Source organism: Manduca sexta, chromosome 22 (assembly GCF_014839805.1).
Source record: "Manduca sexta isolate Smith_Timp_Sample1 chromosome 22, JHU_Msex_v1.0, whole genome shotgun sequence".
Taxonomy (NCBI): domain Eukaryota; kingdom Metazoa; phylum Arthropoda; class Insecta; order Lepidoptera; family Sphingidae; genus Manduca; species Manduca sexta.
In genome coordinates this window covers 10,144,113-10,165,872 of record NC_051136.1, presented here as the reverse complement: position 1 = coordinate 10,165,872, position 21,760 = coordinate 10,144,113, and the positions used below count along the sequence as shown (strand labels likewise).

The following is a 21,760-nucleotide window of genomic DNA, read 5'->3' as shown; positions in this document are numbered from 1 at the left end:
CCCTTTCGGATTCAGTTTCACTGCTCCTATTGTCTACTTGCCTCACATCTTTTTCAGGCTTACTATCTGTCTTCGTTTCGCTGGTTTGCGTGGACTCCTTCTTTTTAACGAGATTAGATAAGGCTGTCTTCTTAGAAAGTACTCCTATACTTCTATTCCAATCTTTTTTAGTATTGATACTCCTTTGCGGCATCATTTCTATTTTTGGCACTTTTACAGGGGGCCCTTCATCTTCTGTCACGTCTTCAACTGTTTCTTCAACTATTACTCTATTTGATGATGAATTTGCAAACTTCACAGATCTGAAATTATACAAAATTTAAATAGTAAACAATTTATTCTAATTTAATCAAATGCCTAGACACTGAATGTTTGATCGTATATGTTTATAATGCGGTATTCATAATATTTGTCATCAAGTTAAAAGCTTTGGGCTTACTATTCGTATAGACAAGAATCCATAGACAACAAATGATCTGAACATTAGTCCGAGTCTGAGAAACAAATCCAATATATGACCAATATCGGTATCTTTTACGTACACTTCCAATAAAGAAAAATCCTATGCATATGAGCCATATGACCGCGTTGTCATTCCCACACATCTCTGTTCATATTCACTTAACAGCTGCAGGAACTTCAGCCTTTTTTCTATGTCAATGGGCAAGATACATTTGCCTGAGTAGTGTAAGATTGCATACTCGGTGGTACTTATTGGCTACAGTAAATTAGTACCTGTAACATTATGATGAGCTCCTTAGTGATAAGGGAAATGATTATTTCGAGTGAAGTAATGCAATGCTTTCAATCTAGCAACATCTTTTACTAATAAATTGAGACTTTTAGGTCCCAGTGATTTGATATATATTTCGTTTCGGCCCTTTGTACATAACAGTAGTATTACGTCCCAAAAGGTGAAAAATTGTTTTATTACATTTACGTCTTCCCACAACTAACTGTGGCAAACCAATCCATTAAAAATAACCACTACTCTAAAGCCGCCAAAAGGAGGAATTAAACTAGTGTGTTTTAATGTTATTAAAATTTACGCGTGACATATTATATTACTACATAACAAAACGGTTTCACTCACGTATTAAACTCGGAATCGCCGACAAGTTTAAACCTATTAAGGGATCATCTTCACGGCTTCCGCGACGCAACGTCCTCTTAGAACTCGCCCATGAAGATCTACTTAAAAGCTTGAAACTGGTTGGCGATTCAAACTAACAACCGTTTTCAATAAACGATCTCAATCTCAATCTTCAATCCTATTCCAAGAATGAGCAATCCTAATAACTCATTTGTAAACATGTAAAAAAAAACTTGGTTCTGATTGGTCAATTTTTTAGACAGCTCCAAAGAAACGTATGGGACAATTTTTTGAAAATGGCGATAAGCTATACGTTTTGTTCTCTAGTAATTTTGTGTGTCTTAGTGGTAAATTCTTTAAGTTGGCAAAATTCAGTGTGCGAATCCCGACCTCAACTGAATATAGGCAAAAGTGGTGTAGCATAGTTGGAGTGCGGACACTTTTAGCGGGACAGAAATATGTTAAACGTTTTTTTTATTTTATCGCATGTGCTAGTGGCTAGAGACGCGATTGTGACATTTATTTCTTGAAATTACCTTGTTTTTTGCTCGCTATACTCCTGATTGGCAATCCGAGTTATGATAGGTCTATGTAAGTTCTGCATAGGCGCAGATAGGGTCTAATCTACACATGTGCTTCAATCTGGCGCATACTTTCCATTGACTTATCAATGAGCATCTTGATATCTATCTAAGGTACTCGACCATATTTGCATGCCACTGCACTCGAGAATAAAAATTACAGAAATAAGTGCATTATTGCATAGGTTACTCCTATTGCTATTGATATTATGCCATATGACTATTGTAAATTTGCATCCTGAATATCACTATTCCTATTTTAGCTTAGGGTTTATTTTCTTATTTCAGTCTTAAAAGTACTTTTTCATAGTCAATATTTTGCCTACTCGGTTCTAAAACAAAAAACAAACTACCAGACATCTTCAGAAACTTTCTCATTTACAATATTAGTAATATTAGTAGAACTTACTTTATAAATTCATCATCCTCTTTTTCCTCCCTTGCTTTCCTCTCAACTGCTGTCTCGGGCTGGTACTGTTTGAGCATGCCCTCATAGTCCACAGTCTGCTGTCTTCTGTTCAGTTCTTTCAACTCTTCAAGGCTCTCTAGCAGTTCTATTTCCTGTTTTGACTGCTCAGTTCTGTATTCTGTGAAATGTTATTGCAAATATCATACTAAATATCATATTTATTGGTAAAAAAATAAACAGCCGTTATACTGTCATCCACATGTGTTAATTACTATGAAACATTTATGAAAAAAAAAATATGGGTAACAGCAAAAATAATTAGTAAATATGCATTGATAAAATTCTAAATAAATGAGTATATAACAATGTTACATGAACTTCTAATATGACATAGTAGATATTAATATATTATGACAAAGATTTAATTAAAATTGTCCTTGGCCTAGTGGCAGTGTAAATGGGCCATGTAACAATAGGTCCTGGGCTCCATTTACAAGCCAAGAAACACCTTATTCTAGGTTTTTAGGGATTTCATAATGGATCTAAACTTCTGTAGTATTAGATAAACTAACAATGAGGCATTTACCTAACAGCTTCATAGGATTATTGGCCTCCTCTTCTTTCTGTTCCTCCTCTTCCCTCTTGGCTTGTTCTTCAGCCAGTTTTAATGCCATAAAATTACGTGTGGCACCGCCTCTATCTTCGTAATCTGTGTTCTTTGGGTCTGTCTTGAATGATATTTCTTGTAGGCATCGAGTGCACTGTAATATTTAACATAAAAATAAGTAAAATTAACATTGTTTGGCGTTAGTTTAAAATTATAAATATGTTATACAGCCTCAACTGAAAAAAAGATAAATAGTTACATAATGCACAGGTATGCTGTAATTTTATGTATCCAGTCAAAAAGGGCTTGGTAGTGATGACAAAAATACTTAATAATTTTTGTTTAATATTTGATTTTTTTTAAATCTACATAACATACACCTAATATGCCTATTAACAACAAAACTGTTTCAATCAACATAAGACTGGGGTTATTACAAAGTTTCAGAAAATTAGTGTATTTAATACTTGGAAACAATTTTAAAGTAGCATGGTTATCTAGATTGTGCACCATGATATTCTGAAATTTATTTATAGTGGAGTAATATCATTTTTGTGTGATTTTTGATAACTGATACACAAAATATACATATAAGTTCTATAGAATTGTAGCTTTTGTCCAATAGACCCAAAACACATCTTAATATATTGGGGCAGTAGAGGATCTAGTTACGCTTTTACTTTTAAGAGTAGATTCAGGAACATAGTTAACTCAGTTATGAGACACTGATTATTAAATAAACAAATTTACTGTGAAATTATGGTTAAAGCTAATGCCCACCTTGATATAGAATCTGTATATCCTTATGCCAAGATAGTCCTCATTTTCCACATCTTCTTTCCTGGCGTTGAACTTCTTGCCTTTGTATATGTACTCACCGCACGTAGCACAACGCATGTTGAATGGAGCCATCAAACGCACTGTGTACTGGCGATTTTTCGCCAATTTCATACGAGGTATCTTTGATGGATCGAAATCCGGAGGATAGTATTTCTGTAAAAGAATTAAAAGGCGTTTTACAGTCAATTGGAATAAGTCACTTTGTTAATTTTGTATGTTAAATGCAAGGGACTTACGTTTAAAACTTTTCTTTCAGACATTTTGTTTCAAGTTCAAACAGATATTGGAAAATATGTAATTTGAACAATTATTCTATTATTTTCTCATATAATTTTATTTGGCTTTCATCAAATGTAAATTGTGACTAAATTATCAAATGACAAAATGCTGTCAAAACCAAATGTCAATTGTTAGGAATGACATTCGACATAGGGATGTCTATTATTTATCGATATTAAGCATGAAGATCGCACCGAAGCTCTAATATCGATTTTAACTCTTGGTAAGGTGCATTCGGCTAAGTTTAGATAAGGGAGGTGGAGTAATGCAAAAATAGAGCTAACTATAGTTATTTTCTAGTTTTAGCCCCACAGGCGGAGCCTTTAGGTTTGCCCTCATTTTATCCCCGCCCTGTGTAGCGCATTTAATGCTACGAGCAAGAACATGTATATATAGGAAACAAAAAACATGAATACGTCTACTTGGTTTTATGCTTGACTTATCACAACGTATTACGTAGTCCGAAGTTATTCTGCGGACGTCCGATCATTTCTAAGGGTTTTCAATTTCTATAATATCGATATTATCACCTATTTCTAAACTTACACACAGAGAATTAAAAGATGATAAAATTAGCACGAAAGTAGCGTTCATAAAAACAGTTTAAAATTAGTACTTATATTAAAAAAAGTCTACCCATTTTTAAACTCTCAGAAAAATTCCAAATAGGTATAACCGATCGCACTGTATTTTTTATACTTACTATATAGACCACGTACTTATATAATTTATATTCCATGATATATTATGGTGCCTGGTGTGCGCCGAGCCAAACAGGCGTCGTGCAGGAAGAAAATAATAATATAAAAAACCGCGATAAAATGTCTAAAATAGTTTTATTTTAAATTCTGATATTCGCGTAAACATAAAAAAATATTAGTGTCGATTCAATTAAAAGTAACCACTCTGAGGTAACGACAATCGTATTTGAAAAGAAATCAAAAATATGTACGTGCTAATATTCTTTCCAATTATCGAATATTTTTACCTAGCACGAGCCCGCGCGCACCACGACCTTTTCTTTTAGATGCCTCTAGGCATGTACAGATAGTCCATTGAATTTTTTAGGCCTTACCTTGCGTTTTTTAGAGGACGCAATTTTATTTTTTTGAAGTGTAGGGGGGGTCAGTCTAAAGCTAAAACCAAGTTTGTGGGGTCGCCACCCTTGTCCCACGGCCACCATCTTGAAAATAGGGTTGAAATGGTTTTTACGATGTATCTTTTAAACTATTTATCTGACAAAAAAAATGTATAAACATTTTTTGTTGCAAATTAAATTCTCTACAACTTTGGTCTAGTAACTTTTGTCGTAGAACTATAAATGAAAAAGTTATAAGCGAAAATGTTAAGAAATTCAATGTTAAGCATATATCATGGATATTTCTGCCTTTAAAATTTCGTCATATTAAATTTTAAAGGCCGAAATATCCATGATTACTAATTATTTTTACGTTTTTCTTTCAACTGCGAGAACTAATCACTAACTAGACGTGAATTTAAATTCTTTACTTGCCAATACTTGTTTAGTTACCCAGATTAAAGGTGAAACAAAATGTATGAAAATTGACCTTGAGGTATCGCCTTAACCAGACGCGGCGAAACTTTGCCAAATTTATTTTAACGTAAAAAAAGTTGGTCTGATGTGCGCCGGTCGACAACATATATAAAGTATAAATTTTATTATAATATTTTACGAAAAAAAAAGCTCCTTTATGTGTAAAAGGTTATATTATTTATTTTCTCACAAAAATGAAAATATGACAAAACGTTTTACAAAAGTCACAGTGATGATAAAAACTTTACATTTTCAGTTTTATCATTAGTCCTAACATGTACTTTTGATTAGAAAAATAAGAATTTCCTGAAACGAAATTATTGGTTGGTATTAGTTTAAAATAATTTAATCGCAAATGTCCTGCAGAGTGAGATTTTCATTTCTTTAAATAAAGACTTTATTGAAAGACTGGTCTGTATTCACAAACGTTACTTAATAACACCGATATTCACAGAGGATGCACAGTGCACCGTGTGGTCATAGTAATGTTTGTGAATATCTGTGATTGTCTGTTTTTCAATGCTTTCGGCTTGACAACCTCCACAGGGCACAGGCCTCAGAGCATAGGCATAGCAGGGGCCTTATTCTCTATCCTACACGTTATTTTGACAGTGCGTAACAAGCACGTAACACAACGCATCATGTTTAGGACTATAGAAATTTGGCTTACAGAATACCATTCCACGCACATTTCTCGAAGATAACATGACACGGCCGCGTTACGCGTTTACACTATCATACAGAATAAGGGCCCAGTGCTATAGTCGGCTCATATCGAGACACAACTTTACTTCATTTGGCTATCAAAAAAACGAAACTAAACATAGGCAAAGAAATTATGAAATTTTCGACAATATACCCTCGAACTTTCGGCATATGTTCATAGTATTGTTTGTGAATACGGTTTTAAATCCTTTCCGATTTCTTACTAAGAGGGAGTTAATAAACAATATATTATAATTAAAATTTATAACAACCTTTCACGCCTATTCCCCCAGCAGCTAATTCATGTTCAAGTGCCGCGATCTTCTCTTCGTGTCTCGTTCGTTGCGCTTGCGCACGTCGTTGCTGTTCCTCCAGTGCTATCACAATCTTTTCTAATCGGTGGATCTGTTGTTGCTTGTTCTCTAATGTAGCAAACAATTCTTGAATCTCATCCGCTTTTGCTGCTATTTGCTTGTTTACCTAAATTTGATACAGCGACTATTATTATACAAATCCGTAAGTTATATTTGATTCCTATACTACGCATAAAAATGAAGAAGACCAAAGTTTACTATAATTAAGCAATAAAACAAATAAAAAAATAAATTGTGACCCTCACTTCATCTACAACTTTCATTCGATGTTCAAGATCCTGCTGTAGAGTCGCAAGTTCCCGACTTTGTTCTGTCTCTTTATTTTTAAGCATGTTGATCAATTCCTCACGCACCTATTTTGTAATAAATATTTTAAATAAATAAAAAAAAAATGTTTGCACTACCGGTATTATCAAATACATTTTTTAAAACTGCAATTACCAACATCCTACAAATTCATAAATATAGACTAGATAAAAATAATTGTTATTGATGAAGAAGATAACCTTGATGACTCTTGCCTGTGCACGTGATGTCTTGTCTTGCTGCTCGAGTTGTTGTTCTTTCTGCATTAATAACTCTGTTAGTTCTTCGTTGCGGTGTACTGCTTCTAAAAGTCCCATTCTTACATTCATAATCTATAAAGAATTTAAAAAAAATGTTAGTAGGTATTGAAAGTAAATTGCACCTACTAAATATTTGTATACCTCCTGCTGCAAATCTTGATAGCTGATACCATTTGGTGCCTCTTGACAATTCGCTACTGCTCGATTATGCGCTTGAATATCGCGAACATACTGTTCGTATTGTATCACTTTTTGTTCGCTAAAAGCAAAAATTCTCATAAGGAATACCTACTCAATTAAATTGTAATAAATATATGTGGTAAAATACGTAAATTAATGTGTTAAACATACTTTAATTTAATATTCTTCGTTAGATCCCTGATTTGCATTTGCATCTTGCCCATGATTTCCTCTTTGCTAAGAAGTTCAGCGGCCAACTTTTGCTGCATTCCTACTTTATTGTCGGATTCCTGAAATTTTAAAGACTGTTTCATTACCTTTAAGTAAAATGTTGACAAATAATATGGCACCCAGATTTATTCACCTTAGAAGCATGGTATAAAACTCGTCAGGCACATAATACTGAAAACAAAATTATTGCTTTGGCGGAATAAGGGGATTAGGTATACTGAATAGCAAATAATTAAATAAAATATTACGGCAATTTTGTGAGGGTCTCCAAAACCGGTCTTTCTCTCTTTTACACGCAGTCACTTCATCTTCCGTGGTGCGTAACGTTTCTTTGGTGGCCTGTAGTTCTGCCCACAAATCCATTTCTCTTTCAGTCGGCAGATCTAATTTGTAAAAAAAAGATATTATTTGACCCCACTGTTTTATAAACATGCTAATAAGAACTTTTCTGTTTTATACCTGGATTTGGTCTACTGTTTTCAAGTTCAGTTATTTTTGCTTGTAATTCTTTTATTTTACTTTCACGCTCTTCTAATAGTGCTTGGGCCGATTCATTAATCGAAATTTGTTTTGAGTTTGTTCATGCTCATTTTCAAGAGCTTTTCTTGCTTCTTTGATCTGTTTTTAAAGATTCTTTCAGTTTGCGAGCTCGAGCTTCAAGTTGAACTTCTCTCTGACGGCTCTAAAAAGTAAAGATAAATTAATATCATCGAACTTTGATTTTATATTTTATGTTCACAATATATTACTTGATCTTCCAGCGTCTTCACGGTGCCTGTAAGACTTGAAATACTAGCTTCAGCTTCGCGTAACTGGCGATCCATTTTAGATATACGACCACGAGTCTGGCGAAGTTGCGATTCAGCCGTTGCCAATTTATCTTTAATAACAGCTTTTGCAACTCGCTCTTCTTCTAATTCGTGACGGGCATCCTGTAATAACATTTTATGCAATATAAAAGTGCCTTATAAATATACACGTAAGGATCTCATAATTTAATTAAGTACCTCAAGAGCTTTAGCAGTTTCTGTATCGGCACGGGTGTCTCGCAGTTCAGTGCCAAATGCAGTTCTTACTTCGATATCCTGTCGAAGCCGTGCTATTTCACGTACCAGTGATTCGCCTACAGCAATTAATGCATTTCGTTCACGACATGCTCGTCTAAAACAAGGAAATATTTAACGTGAATATACATTTTTCATTTTTTCATTCATATAATATATATTATTTGGCCTTTTATTTTCAGGGGTAAACAGAAGTATATTACATCTGCATTCCGCTCATTACATTATATCCCATATTGTGTTGGAGGGCAAAATCCTGCTTAGCTGGCATGATTTGAAACTGTGTGACTTGTACTGATTAGATAAACCTAAATCCCCTAAACCGACTTAGGGGCCCAATCATAGACCTCAGTACACGAGTTGTGTAACAATATTTATATAACTATAATCCCAATACACCACACACATATTAGATTTAATACTTAGAAAGTTGAGTGATCGTATCCACAGTACTATCAGCGCTAGTCTTTAGTTCTCTGAGTATTTCACATAACTCAAGTCCCTGAGCGTTGTACTGAGCAATACGTTCCAGCCCCACGCTTTTTAGCTGCTCCTGTGAAAAATATGACAATTAAAAATTAATTGAATAATCACCACGATATTATAAAAAATAATATAAAAAGGCTTCAAATAGTATGGTAATTAGTAAACACTGAGATTTGATTACGTTGTTTCCAATAAGTTCTTTTGCCCACTCGATAATTTCTTGGCGGGCTGCAAATGCTTGGAGACATAAATCGGCAAAGCGTGCAGGGAGATTTTCCATGTTAACGTCTAATTCAGCCAAAGCGCGTTCATCTGTAACATAGCAACTATGATTTAAGTGATATCAGAATTTCATGCCGCTTTTCAAGCTTGTAATGTTTTACGTCACTAAACATTACGTAATAAGTATAAAATTATTAGATAAGTAGGTACGCTATCTATTTTATTCGGAGCCAGTCGAATTATGAGGCGAGGTCTACTCAATATTATAGATATTTGTTCTTACCAATAGGTAATGTATTATTGATCAGTTCTATCGCATCATCGGCGTTAGAAGACGCTAAAGCATCGCGACAAAGCTGCGCAATCTCATCCGCTGCCCAATCTGCCACATTGAACACCACAAGCTCTTGCTGCTGAAGACCTTCACCACTGCCAGTGATTCCTTCGCGCATCATTCGATCACGTAAACTTCTAAGAGTGTCAAATAGTTCCAACACAGCTTGCTAAAACCGAAGTGAGAAATATAAATAAAAACCAATACCTGAATTCTTAAAACCACAAAAAAACTATAACAAGACATCGTTTACCTGTTTCAAATCAAGTTCTTTTCAATCGTTGAAACTGTTTGTGTTTTGTAGTAAATGTTGATTTAATGTCATCATCTTCATAAGCAATTGTAGAAACTGGTGACTCGGACGGTACTTATTACATGGCGATTGCATACAGTAAGTTGTAATCGGCCGCGTAGGTGTGGATGGACGGCGCGGAGTGTTGGGCCGACTGGTTGGGGTGCCATGTCGTTGGGGCATTTGAGCAGGAGTTGTTGGCCGACTGAGAACCCGTGGCGTTTGTGGACGACTCCACTGCTGACTTCTAGGAGTTTGTGGACGACTACTAACAGCTGGTGTTGATGGACAACTGTTCTTTACTTCTACAAAATGTAATAACGTTGGTATTACGAGTACTTATCGATTACGAAAATGATACCATTAGAATGTAACTGCAATTGCTGGCGCCGATTGAAAAAAATATTTTTAATTTAGATTGATAAGTTGACGTAGGACGACTATTACTAAATTAATACACAACTGAAGCTGATAGCAAAACAAGTTATAAATATTTCTAAACGCCTCATCATAAATATACCAGAAGTATTCATGTCGTTTCTCTCTGTAACATGATCTTCAGTAATGTCTATGGCATCTATTTGTTCAACAACTTCTGTGGGGTAATTCTCAATGACGAATGACTCCGTGTTTTGTGGCGTTGTCATCTAAAAAGCAATGAATTACTTTAATTTCCTTAAATTTGTAAACACACATAAGGAAAATGCTAAATTAAAAGAACTTACAAAATTATTATCCACCGCCGGGTGCTCATTTTCAGAGTTTGAGATGACCTTAAGTAAAAACAAATTATCATTAAAACAACTGAAATTAAGTTCTATAAAATGTTTTATTGCAATTTAACGCTAGGTTAGTCTTGTACTCTAGAGCTCATATAGTATAAATTAAACCAAGATAGTGAGGGGAGTAATCTTTCGTCAAAATGCCCATCCACCTTCATTTTTACCAAACTCGACGAAATATCCACAATATTTTCCATATTGAAGATGTTTATATACGATATAAATTACTTTTTGTTGGGTAACCCACTAACTCGGCTACAAATTTTACAAATACAAAGTACCAAATTGAACTTTTATTATGAAAAATGCATAAAATCACCTTCATATCTGTTTTTGATTCTGTCTTCTGACTTGTGCGTTGCAATACATTCTTTGCGTTCTGTGATTATTAATGGTATTAAATATTTATTATGTTCGATACCACTGCTTTTGATTATTTTATTTTAAAACTATTTTATTTTACCTTAGTATTAGCCGGCAAAGTTGTAGAACGGGGAGGGGATTGTCTTTGCGACGGAACTAAAGACACATTTCTATTAGTTGCATTACGAGCTGCACGCGCGAGCTGATGCTGCGGTTGGCCGTGGCAGCAACCGCGGGGATGGAGTATCTATCAGATGATATAAAATTTATTTACAGATTTTGTTGGAGTTTATTTAAAGTAATCTACGCATGCGTGAAATTACATTTTCATTCTTTTAATAATTTGAACGTACGTTTATATTATGAACTACCAGGTAAGTACTTACTGGTGGTCAGGTGTACTTGTAGGTGACAAGTTAGATTTGCACACTAAGAGAAATCCATGCTTATGTATGCCTGATAGGCTTATAGGTAGGTACTTGTCTCTATTGCCTACCCAAGGGTAGAACATAGAGCACAGAGCAGCAGTAGAGCGAAAAATAGGCAATCTTTTTACAAAACGCGCGTCCGCGGTGCATTTCTGAGACATGGATGTATCGCAATGGTCCTTTTTTACCGATAAATTTTAGGCATTGACTTCCAAAAACAAAATACAACAAGAGACTTTTCTCTTTTTTTTACTGTCTACTTCGATCAAGGGCATGGGGCCGGCGCTACTTGTATCACATTATTGACAAGCGCTTGCATAATGTAAAGTTATAAGTTTATATTTAGGATTTAATTCTTCTGGAATAGAGATATAGGGTGCATTAATTACATGTACCAATATAAAAAAGCTGAATTGTTCGTCTTATAAAATCGTGCTACTATATTGGAATTTAATTTAGTTCGAATGATTTTCAACAATAAATAACTTCATTAAACATGAGTGTTGCTTTCTACTTTTGAACTGAATAAGTACTTATTACGAGGGCAAACCAATGAGTAGAAACTAGTAAATTATAAGCATGCTAGATAGAAATATTGGTGCGATCAGGTTGTACAAATAGCAAAAATGTTTTACTTACGAAGTTTATCCTTTTGAGATTTTGCGGTGGTCGTCATGGTAGGCAGAAAAACTTTAGGAAAACGAAAACGTCTACAATTTTGATGTAAATCCCATTTGCTCAATCAAAAATGCAAGTTGTCAAAATGAGATTCCAATTTCAAAGTAACAAAATAATTTTTAATTCAATGACAGTTTAGCAAAAAGGATGCATAACAACAATAATATGCTAGCAGTACACTGGCAGGAATTCAGCAATTATTCTTATTTTTAATATCATAATTTTCATCAACGATAAATTGGCATTTTTAATGTCATTGACAGGTTTTGGATTAATTTAATATAGGTTGTTGAAATTTTTGTTTAATAATTTCATAAACAGTGTATTAACAACAGTTAAATTTTAAGTGATGATCTTTATTAAATAATGTCCATATCAATGCACGCAGACCCTGTAGTACAAGGTAATTAATAGAATTATTAAGAACTTACCTACATCATATTCTCAAATTTACTGCACTAATATATACTGTGTTGTCTTTACCGAATTTTAATAAATACGGCATTAAATATTTTTCGAAACAGATAATTATGAATCGCCAAGACACACTGTTCCTAAATGTCGGATTCCGCAGAGGTTGTCTCAAGTGCGACAAAGACCTACAACTACCAAACAAAGGATATTTAATGGAAATGAAATTGTGGTATGTGTCGTTAGAAAATATCTTTTTAATCTTTATAAGTATTAGATTGGATATATTCTATTCGGATAAAATTTTGTAATTAACACTTATTTGTGGAGTTTGGAGGAATGACAAAATATAAAACTAATTAGTTTAACTATTAACTGCTACTTAGAAGTTTCTACGCTCAATAGACTTATAGCATTAGACTTAGACTTAGCTTTAGACTTAGGCTTTGTTATCAAATGAACTAGTAAATAAACTGATATTAGGTGATCACAACTGTCCGTGCTGAAAAAAATCACGAATGCTCTACCATACTAAAAATGAATAGGGATTAGCTACGCAGAATCTTTATTTACACTTCTTGACATACCATTTGATAAAGAAATATAAACTTTTTATTACGTAGTGGTATTACTCCAATGAATCCGTTAGGGATATACGCTGTAGACATATGTCCATGTGGTTTCTACTGACACGCTTAACCCGTTACGTGGTCTTTTTATATTTTGTTTTCCCACACTACATCTTTAAATTTACTTATATCATGTCGTTGGTACTGCCTTTATTTTGTTTATGAAAAGAGGAACGCTGTAGTTAGAAAATAAAACTCTTATCAAGTTAAGTAATTTCAGTGTCAATATTTTGGCAAAAAGTACCTATTCCTGAGGACTTCCGAGTAAATTCTCCATTTTGTCCACTAGTTATTTACTCTGTTGATACAGCAACGACCAAAGTCGGCGAATAGAATGAAAGATGAGCAACCAGTCTCCGGTAGGATAACTTACGCGCCAGCAACTAGATCGGCGCGACCGGAACGAGAAAGAATTTTGCCAGCCACCATGTCTACGTTAAAGGTAAGACATAAAAAAATACATTACAATATAACACTTTAATATTAAAAATTAAAACATTTTTTTAAGAAATATGGTATTTTATTTGTAGAGACCACCGATGTTGCCAAAACGAATCGCTAATGAAAACATAATTCCGTCAAAGACAGGAAGGTCTATTATAACCGTACCAGTGACACAGGTAATGCTAATTTTCTCGATACTAATATTATAAAGAGCAAATTTTATAGTTTGTAGAGGCCAATCACTGTATTACTAAACCGATTTTAAAATTTCTTTTAGTTGTGGGAAGGGAAGCTGCACATTACTACTGAGTGCTATTTATTTTATTTATCTCGGGAAAATATAAAGCAGGAATTTTATCCCGGAAAACTTAATCTCGCGTTCGGAGCAGCGGGTAAAAGTTATTAGCCAAAAAAAATATATGTACCTATTATATGGATTACATTGCTAGTGGCAGGAAATTATATTATGTATCCGTCCAGATAGCGACAAAAGGTGTTAAAACCCACCGCAGTGGCCCGTGTAAGTGTGTTGCGCTTCGGGATCAGCCAGTGGTAATCATCTCTCGTCAATCGATACTCAGTCTGGACCCCACTCCGCTGACCATTAGGTGCAGTGGGATCACTTTGATGTGCCTATAAACTATGTTAATATAATATATATTTACTTCCAGAGGCAAACAAGAAAAGATAGTACTTTAAAATACTGTGGCCTACCGACTCAAGTACGTGCTCTCAATATTATTTTGAAAAATGTATAATACATAATATCGTTTATTTAAAGATTGTCATAGTTTATTAAATTTTATTGTCACTTTGTGTACTAATATACTTCTACTGTCTCAGGAAAAGATTATGAAACATGAAGAAATGGAATTGGAACATAGTCCAGTACAAAAGGTTTTAAAGGAGGTAACGCGTAAAAATAAAGTTAACAAGTATGCAGTTAAAGAAAATAGAGAAAAAAGGGTGTTTCCGTTCCAACGCATAATGACCAACATAATCATTTTTTTTCTCATTATCATGCATTTGCATAAGTGGAATGAAATAATATCAGGATGTGTATTTAGTAATAAATTAAGTGTACATAAAACAGGTCAGCTTAATGACAAACTATTGATATAGCTTAGAGTGTCGAGACATTGGTTATTCAGAGTAGGTATTATAAGTTAGGAATTTTATGCGTCATTTTATATAATAACTAGCTTTTACCCGCGGCTCCGCCCGCGTTATAAAGTTTTTCAGGCTAAAGTTTTCCGTTATAAAAGTAGTAGTTTCCCGGGAGCCTATGTTCTTCCCAGGGTCTCAAACTGTCTCCATACCAAATTTCATCTTAATACGTTGGGTAGTTTTTGAGTTTAACACGTTCAGGCAGACAGATGCAGCGGGGGACCTTGTTTTATAATATATTTTTTAGAACTTTTTAAGAGGAACAATCCCGTCATACATCATTGTTGCATAACTTTAACCGTTTACGCAGCGCGCGCAACGGAAGCTCTCAAAACTAATAATTTTTCCCCGTTTTTGCAACATGTTTCATTACTGCTCCGCTCCTATTGGTCATAGCGTGATGATATATAACTTTGAGCACTCCACAAACAAAGGACTATTCAACACAAAAATATTTTTTCAGTTTGGACCGGTAGTTCCTGAGATTAGCCATTACTGCTCCGCTCCTATTGGGTATAGCGTGATGATATATAGCCTATAGAAATCCACGAATAAAGGGCTATCCAACGCAAAAAGATTTTTTCAGTTTGGACCGGTAGTTCCTGAGATTAGCCATTATTGCTCCGCTCCTATTGGGTATAGCATGATGATATATAGTCTATAGCACTCCACGAACAAAGGGCTATCCAACGCAAAAAGATTTTTTCAGTTTGGACCGGTAGTTCCTGAGATTAGCGCGTTCAAACAAACAAACAAACTCTTCAGCTTTATATAATAGTATTTTAGCGTATACCTCGCGTCAAGTACGTATAATAAACGCAAGATGTTAGTTGCACGTAACTACGTTTTGTACTAGTAGAAAGGTAATAATGTAAAGTAGGTGTTTAATGGAAGCGTGTTCATCACGTAATACGTGAACTGGGTGTGACTTTAGTATCTACACCTATGCTAAAAACCGAAAGAAATATGGAAGATCCAGGAGGAAATGGAGCTATTCCACAAGCCAATTAGTACGACTGCCTCGATGGCGTAGTTGTATTGCATGTCCGGTACAATAGCGCTCTGAGGTCCTGGGTTCGAATCCCGGGTCGGGCAAAATGATATTTGGGTTTTTTCTGCTCAGTATCAGCCCGGAGTCTGGAATTTGTGCCCGATATGGCGATAGGCTCGCCCCCTATCACATCATGGGACGGAACATACTTGGCGAAAAGTGGGTGCCCTAGTTGCACCTCTGCATAACCCTTCGGGGATAAATGTGTGATGTTTTATGTATGTATGTAATTAGTACTAACAGACTATTATTTGGAGAGTCTAGGAAAATTAAATTTATTTGACAAGAATTTTATTCTAATTTCTTGTTGTAATGCTATGTATATGTACTGGGTTATGGTTTTTTTTTTATAAAAAAGTATAATAATAGTATTTTAATTGTTTGCACTCTTCGCAGAATCAATAACGGCACCAAGTGATAAAGTTATGCAACTCAAGATTAATTGGCAAGAAATGACGGTACAATTTGAAAAGATGAATAATGAATTGAAGGATCGACAGGTGTGATTAATGTTGCGATACATTATGTAAAGGATATATTAAGTACATGTAATCTTTACTAATATTGTTATTCCAAAGTCCGTTCGTTTGACTATTTTTTTTAAATTTGCTAACCTAACTTCTATTCAATGGATAAGCGAAAAATTGTAGCATGTAGAAACATGCGTGAAATCTCTTAAACATTGGCTTATAATAGTTGTGCCAAAAATATTCGTAAGTCAATGCGAATATTGTTCGATTTACTAATTCACTTTCATGGTTACTAAGTTATTAGATATCATGAATTATTTTCCAGAAAGCCATAATGCAATTGTATATAAATATGCGAGATACACATAACAAAATGAGTTCATTGGGTCATAAAGTGAGTTTGCCACAAATGGAAGATTTGAGTTTAATGAACGTTACTAAAATGACTCCCGAACAACTACTGCAACTGTGCTGCAGCTCTGATCACAAAAATAATGAGAAATCGCAGCGGCATGGTACTAATTACACCATAATTATATTCAATAATATTATGAATGTACATAAATTTGCTTATAGTTCGCTTTCCATAATGTGATTTATTTGAAAATTTGAAAATGACCTATTCGTCATTTTGATCCCTTTTCAGAAACACAAAACTTGTCAAAGGTTCCAATGAACATTGACATAAACAGATTATGCAATATGCCCACAAAATTAGTTGCGACCTGTGAACAAACCCTGGCAATGAGAAAAGAAATTATAGATTGGTTCCAAACTTTAATGTCGGATGAAAAGGTACAGATTGTGTAACTCATTTACGGTTAATTAATTAGAATGGTGTGAATGTGAAATAATTTATATATTTTAAGGCTGTCAGTATCAAAACACTCACAAAGAAAATTAATGAATTCAATGGTGAAAATGAAATGTTACGTTGCTCTCTTGAAAGAGTTAAAGCAGAATTTCTTAAAGAGATTAACGAGATAGTTGGATTCTTACGGTAAGCAAACATTCGACCACCTGTTAATTATTCATATAATATAATATTGTATATTTTCATGTTACGCTATAATCGTTGAATACATTTACATTTGTTGGGTATTGTTATCAGGAAAGGCGTGAATGAGACAATAGCTCTCCAATTGCGCACGGAAGAGCTGACATTTAAAGTATCCGAGTTGAATTCTCAGAACGCTGACCTTCGCAAACTAATTCATAACGCCGATCATCTTAAATCACATACGAACAGAGAAAGAATTGAAGTAAATTGGAAAATATATATTTTTAAATTACGATGATTGTATTTAGTTCATAAGTACCGATACTGGCGATAGCCTAATTAACAATGGAACTGACTGTTTAAACAAATGTGCCGCAAGTTCAAAACCCAAAACACGCACCTCTGACTTTTCTAAAGTTATGTGTGAATTATCGCTTTAACAGTAAAGGAAAGCATTGTGAGGAAACCTGAGTTCTTTCTGAGGGCATTTGAAGTCTGCTAATCCACACTAGCGCAACGTGGTGGACTAAAGCCTAATCCCTTCCAGTAGTAAAGGAGACCCGTGCACAGCAGTGTAAGAGTATATAATACAGGGCTGATATTATTATTATATTATTATATATCAAGGTACTGACGCCTACGTGTATTAATAATTAATCATCACGATTTAACAGGAGTTAGAAAAGGAACTGAAGGAAGAAAAATGCAAGAAAATAGTCATAAGAAATCGTTTAACACGCAATGAAGGTCAGATGAAGATCAGTGACGAAAAAGCGGCTCAACTAGAGTCTGCATTGAAACAAGCTCAGTCAAAAACATGGTCATTAGAGCGGACTGTCCAACAGTTACATGAACAGGTATTGTGCACCCTACCTAAATATTTGTATAGTATGCTTACTTGAAACCAAGTCCAAAGGAGGAAAGGTTAATATTATATTCTATACAAAAATAAATCGATTTAAACTATTGTTTTTGTTTTTGATTTTGTATAGCTTCGGAATGAACCCATTTTAATTTAATTGGTACGGGACCTTAGACTTTGAAGATACAGGCGGAAACTCCTTAAAATCATATGGGATTTAGATAATATTTTTTGTGTTTAGTTCAATATAGCTTTCATATAATACTATATTAAAAATATTGTTGTTTAACCTTGAACTTCGAGTATGCAGGGAATTACTCAAAATAAAATAGGATGAAATTGATTATTGTTGAATGATGATGAATGTGTAATATATGTATAAGTGACAAAAAGCAATAATGAAATCATTTTAACGAAAATGATTTTATGCTAGCTAAGCTAAGTTTATACACAAAAAAATATTCAAATTAAATAAGGCACTGCTTTCAAAAATATTTAGTATACACAGGCCGGACCCAGAACAAACCTACATCGATTAGCTTATTTTTAGAATCAGAAAATGCAGACTGATTTTGATAAAGAATTGAACACACTGACCGAATCAATCAAAGAAAATATAACACATTTAGAAGAAATTGCCCAAGTTCGTGAGAAACTTCAGTCGGAGTAAGCTTTTTATATTTTATTTTATTAAGGTAGCTCACAGTTATCTATAAAAATAAACTTAAAAAACAAAAAATACAATAAGCTAATTACGATAATTTATAATATTATTTACAATGTACATTAGGCTACGTTATAAGAGTTATACGTTGTGAAGACATTCGTTATATACTTATACGGTATTGTTAATGTTTTTAGAATATTACCTTAGTGGCTTGTTTATATAACTTTTATGTAGAAAAATTACATAATATTATTATTATTATTATTTTGTCATTCGACAGAAAGAAAGATTTAGAAAAAAGCCTTAGTGAATTGTCAGAATATTATAATGAATCCTTGAAGAATATTAAACAGGAGTTGAATGCAAATATAGCAAGTCTTAAAGAAACAGAACAAAAATATTTCGAAGAAGTAGAAAGCAAGAAAATGTTGCAATCTAAAGTAGAATCCTTGAGTTCTCAACTACTTGATTGGGAATTACGTTATAAGGATATATCAAAACTTTGCCAAGAGAAAGAAATGCAACTAAGTTGGTATTTATGAGTTTATTTAAAATAAAAGTAAAAATATATTGTGCTTTGTTAATATGCCAAAAGTGTAGCATAAATCGATAGACTCGACTTTTCTGTGATTTTCCGTGTTATTTTTGTTCCAGATAAAATAACCAATATCCAGAAAGAGCTTGATAGTACAAAAAAAGAATTGGGATTAGCAAATTTAGAAATTGAGAACTACCGCAATAGATTAATAAACCAGGGCCAAGCCATAGAAGAAATCAAAGTAAAAATAATATTTTTCTTTTATATTAAGAAAAAAAAACTTCTATTTCTCAGGTATATACAATCAAATTATTTTTTCCGCAGAGGGAATTAAACGAGACTATTGAGTCAGACAAAACTGTGAAAAATGATCTATCGAAAAAGGACGAATATATTTCAGAATTAGAGAAAAAACTATTGCTGTTAGAACAACAGTTACAAGAGAGGTAGAAATAATAATAATTAGTGTTGTTCCTCATTTATAGTTACTTTTCTAATTTAAAAGTAATTTAATGCTTTTTTAGCGAAGCCAAAATGGAAATCTATGAAAATCAGCTATCGTCACTCAAAAACCATATATGTAAGCTGCAAGAAGATTTTGGGGAATTTGATAACTTGAGCGACCTACATGATATGGTAACTTTTACTAAAAATATTTTGGATCGGTTTTAGTGTCAGAACTATTGAAACATTTTGTCATAGTTCAATTTTACTTACACTTATTGTAAAAAGTTATTTTCTCTATCAACTATCTTTTCTCTCAATCATTGAGTTACTCTCTATTTAATATTATTATTTTTTATAATGCGGCGTAGATAAATCAACAACGAGCTAAATTACTCGAAGCCACCAGACAAAATGGAGAACTTGCGGAAGCCTTACAAAAGAAAGACATAGAATTGGATAATCATATTGAAAAAATTAACGATTTGGGACAATGTCTAGAACAAAGAGACGGTGTGATTAAAATGATATCGGGAAAAGAAGAAGAGCAGGCTAATATAATAAAATTGTTACGAAACAATTTGGAAATGAGGGCTCAAGCAGATACTGATGTAAGAATTATAATAACCTATCTATTATCCTTTTTATCAAGTATTTAATTTAGAAAATGTGAGATTAAGTCTATGCCGACATAGAAGATATCTAAGTTTGTATAATAATTTACATGTTTTTCAGTTAACCCAACAGTTAGTAGAAAAGAACGCAGAAATAGAATCTTTGATCACCAATGTCGATACTAGAAAACAACAAATATCTCAACTAGAGAAAATTATTCTGACCCTAGAAGAGCAAACTCGAAGAGCTAGCAAACAAAAAAAGGCAGACCAAGATAAAATATGTTTACTTGAACAAAAAATCGCTGAACTTGAAGCGTATCATAATATTACTAAAAATAACAATATCGAGCAACCAGCAGACGCCTTAGATAGCCTTCTCAAAGATCTTGAAAATGAGCTGGGAGGTCCTCTCGATTCTCAACTCAGTGTTAAAGACCCCGAATATTTAATACCTAATAATCAATATTGTGGGGATCGTAAACTAAATAAACTGAAGAAATACGAATGTAACAATGATGCAGTATACAGAGCCGACCATGAATCAGTACCTACAAAAATCGTAATGGGTAACTTTGTAAAGAAAACATATATTTCATCAAAAGAAGACCAGTATAAAGGCGATAATTTAGATAGGAAAAAAGCTATAACAAATATGGATACGCAAAAGTGGATTACCGCTCATGGACCTGGCATAAATGTTTACGCTGATCCTCCTTCGTTAAAAGAAAATTATACACCAAGAAGCAGAGCCCCGGTGGATCTCACAAATGAAAGCTTTATAAAACACAATTTACAGTTTTTGTCGCCTACACAATTACGGGAAGAGAAAAAGTGCAAGATGTTTAAATTGGCTGGCCATAGGTTGTAAAAATTATGTAAGTGACTGTATTGTTTACCTCTTTATGTGCGAAGTTTATTTTAATTTAATAAAATGTACACTGTTTTATTAAATGAGGGCAGTTTTATTGTTTAAACTTGACATATATTCTAACAATAATAAATGGTTTAAAAAGAGGATCGAGATAGTAAACTCTGATTGTTCATAACAGCTGAACGATCTGGTGAAGTGGTATGATGCAATCGCAACACCTCCCTTTCGAGAACAGTTCTACAGCGTTCAAGTTGTGTTCGTACACGTCCTTCTCTTTGCAGCTGTAAATTTTGTGCCAATACTGCGCTCTCCAGGCGGAGGACTCGCGCCCTTTCTGCACGCAACGCCGTCCAAGTGTCAGCAGCGTTTGCGCAAACTGATGACAGCGATCTAGACACCTGCGTTATATATGTCAACTTTAAAATACTAATGACTTACTATTTTACAATTAGTTTAATTTAATATTTCTTTATTGTGGTCAAACAAAGGAGACAGAATAATTGTAGAAAAAGGGACACCA

The 21,760-nt window shown here is 33.9% G+C and overlaps 5 protein-coding genes across 12 annotated transcripts in view; 1 reads left to right on the top strand and 4 right to left on the bottom strand.

Annotated features, from left to right (window-relative positions):
- Positions 1–3,886, bottom strand: part of LOC119190134 (splicing factor YJU2-like) — a 22,830-nt gene extending 18,944 nt beyond the window's left edge. The window contains exon 1 of the mRNA XM_037441270.1: positions 3,868–3,886. The gene's annotated coding sequence lies outside the window, so the exon portion shown is untranslated. The remainder of the gene's footprint in view (positions 1–3,867) is intronic.
- LOC115445839 (MAR-binding filament-like protein 1) overlaps positions 1–21,320 on the top strand; it is a 23,911-nt gene extending 2,591 nt beyond the window's left edge. For 2 of the 4 annotated variants that reach the window (XM_037441262.1, XM_037441263.1), the window contains exons 5-17: positions 16,168–16,271; positions 16,567–16,756; positions 16,888–17,036; positions 17,111–17,241; positions 17,353–17,503; positions 17,916–18,098; positions 18,654–18,769; positions 19,051–19,298; positions 19,425–19,549; positions 19,633–19,754; positions 19,833–19,944; positions 20,124–20,363; positions 20,488–21,320. In XM_037441262.1, the coding sequence (XP_037297159.1) occupies positions 16,168–16,271; positions 16,567–16,756; positions 16,888–17,036; positions 17,111–17,241; positions 17,353–17,503; positions 17,916–18,098; positions 18,654–18,769; positions 19,051–19,298; positions 19,425–19,549; positions 19,633–19,754; positions 19,833–19,944; positions 20,124–20,363; positions 20,488–21,237 (2,621 nt within the window). In that variant the 3' untranslated portion in view covers positions 21,238–21,320. Of the gene's footprint in view, positions 1–12,246; positions 12,473–12,593; positions 12,713–13,419; positions 13,552–13,639; positions 13,730–14,224; positions 14,276–14,396; positions 14,463–16,167; positions 16,272–16,566; positions 16,757–16,887; positions 17,037–17,110; positions 17,242–17,352; positions 17,504–17,915; positions 18,099–18,653; positions 18,770–19,050; positions 19,299–19,424; positions 19,550–19,632; positions 19,755–19,832; positions 19,945–20,123; positions 20,364–20,487 lie in introns of those variants that run through there. The other 2 variants (XM_037441264.1, XM_037441265.1) reach the window with 2 other exon arrangements.
- On the bottom strand, positions 5–3,867 carry LOC119190180 (splicing factor YJU2-like; the record flags this gene model as incomplete). Its single annotated transcript, XM_037441476.1, has 5 exons — positions 3,767–3,867; positions 3,471–3,683; positions 2,670–2,844; positions 2,084–2,261; positions 5–302 (listed from the first exon to the last, which is right to left on the bottom strand). Coding segments are annotated over exons 1-5 (888 nt in total), but the record flags the coding sequence as incomplete, so codon positions are not given.
- LOC119190135 lies at positions 8,491–9,817 on the bottom strand. The gene is made up of 5 exons (XM_037441271.1): positions 9,780–9,817; positions 9,476–9,695; positions 9,152–9,282; positions 8,891–9,037; positions 8,491–8,581 (listed from the first exon to the last, which is right to left on the bottom strand). The coding sequence occupies exons 2-4, from the start codon at positions 9,645–9,647 to the stop codon at positions 8,900–8,902; spliced, it is 441 nt and encodes a 146-aa protein (XP_037297168.1). The 5' UTR covers positions 9,648–9,695; positions 9,780–9,817; the 3' UTR covers positions 8,491–8,581; positions 8,891–8,899.
- LOC115445848 (myosin heavy chain, clone 203) overlaps positions 21,311–21,760 on the bottom strand; it is a 14,953-nt gene continuing 14,503 nt past the window's right edge. For all 5 annotated transcript variants that reach the window (XM_037441268.1, XM_030172319.2, XM_030172315.2 and 2 more), the window contains one exon: positions 21,311–21,638. In XM_037441268.1, the coding sequence (XP_037297165.1) occupies positions 21,375–21,638 (264 nt within the window). In that variant the 3' untranslated portion in view covers positions 21,311–21,374. The remainder of the gene's footprint in view (positions 21,639–21,760) is intronic.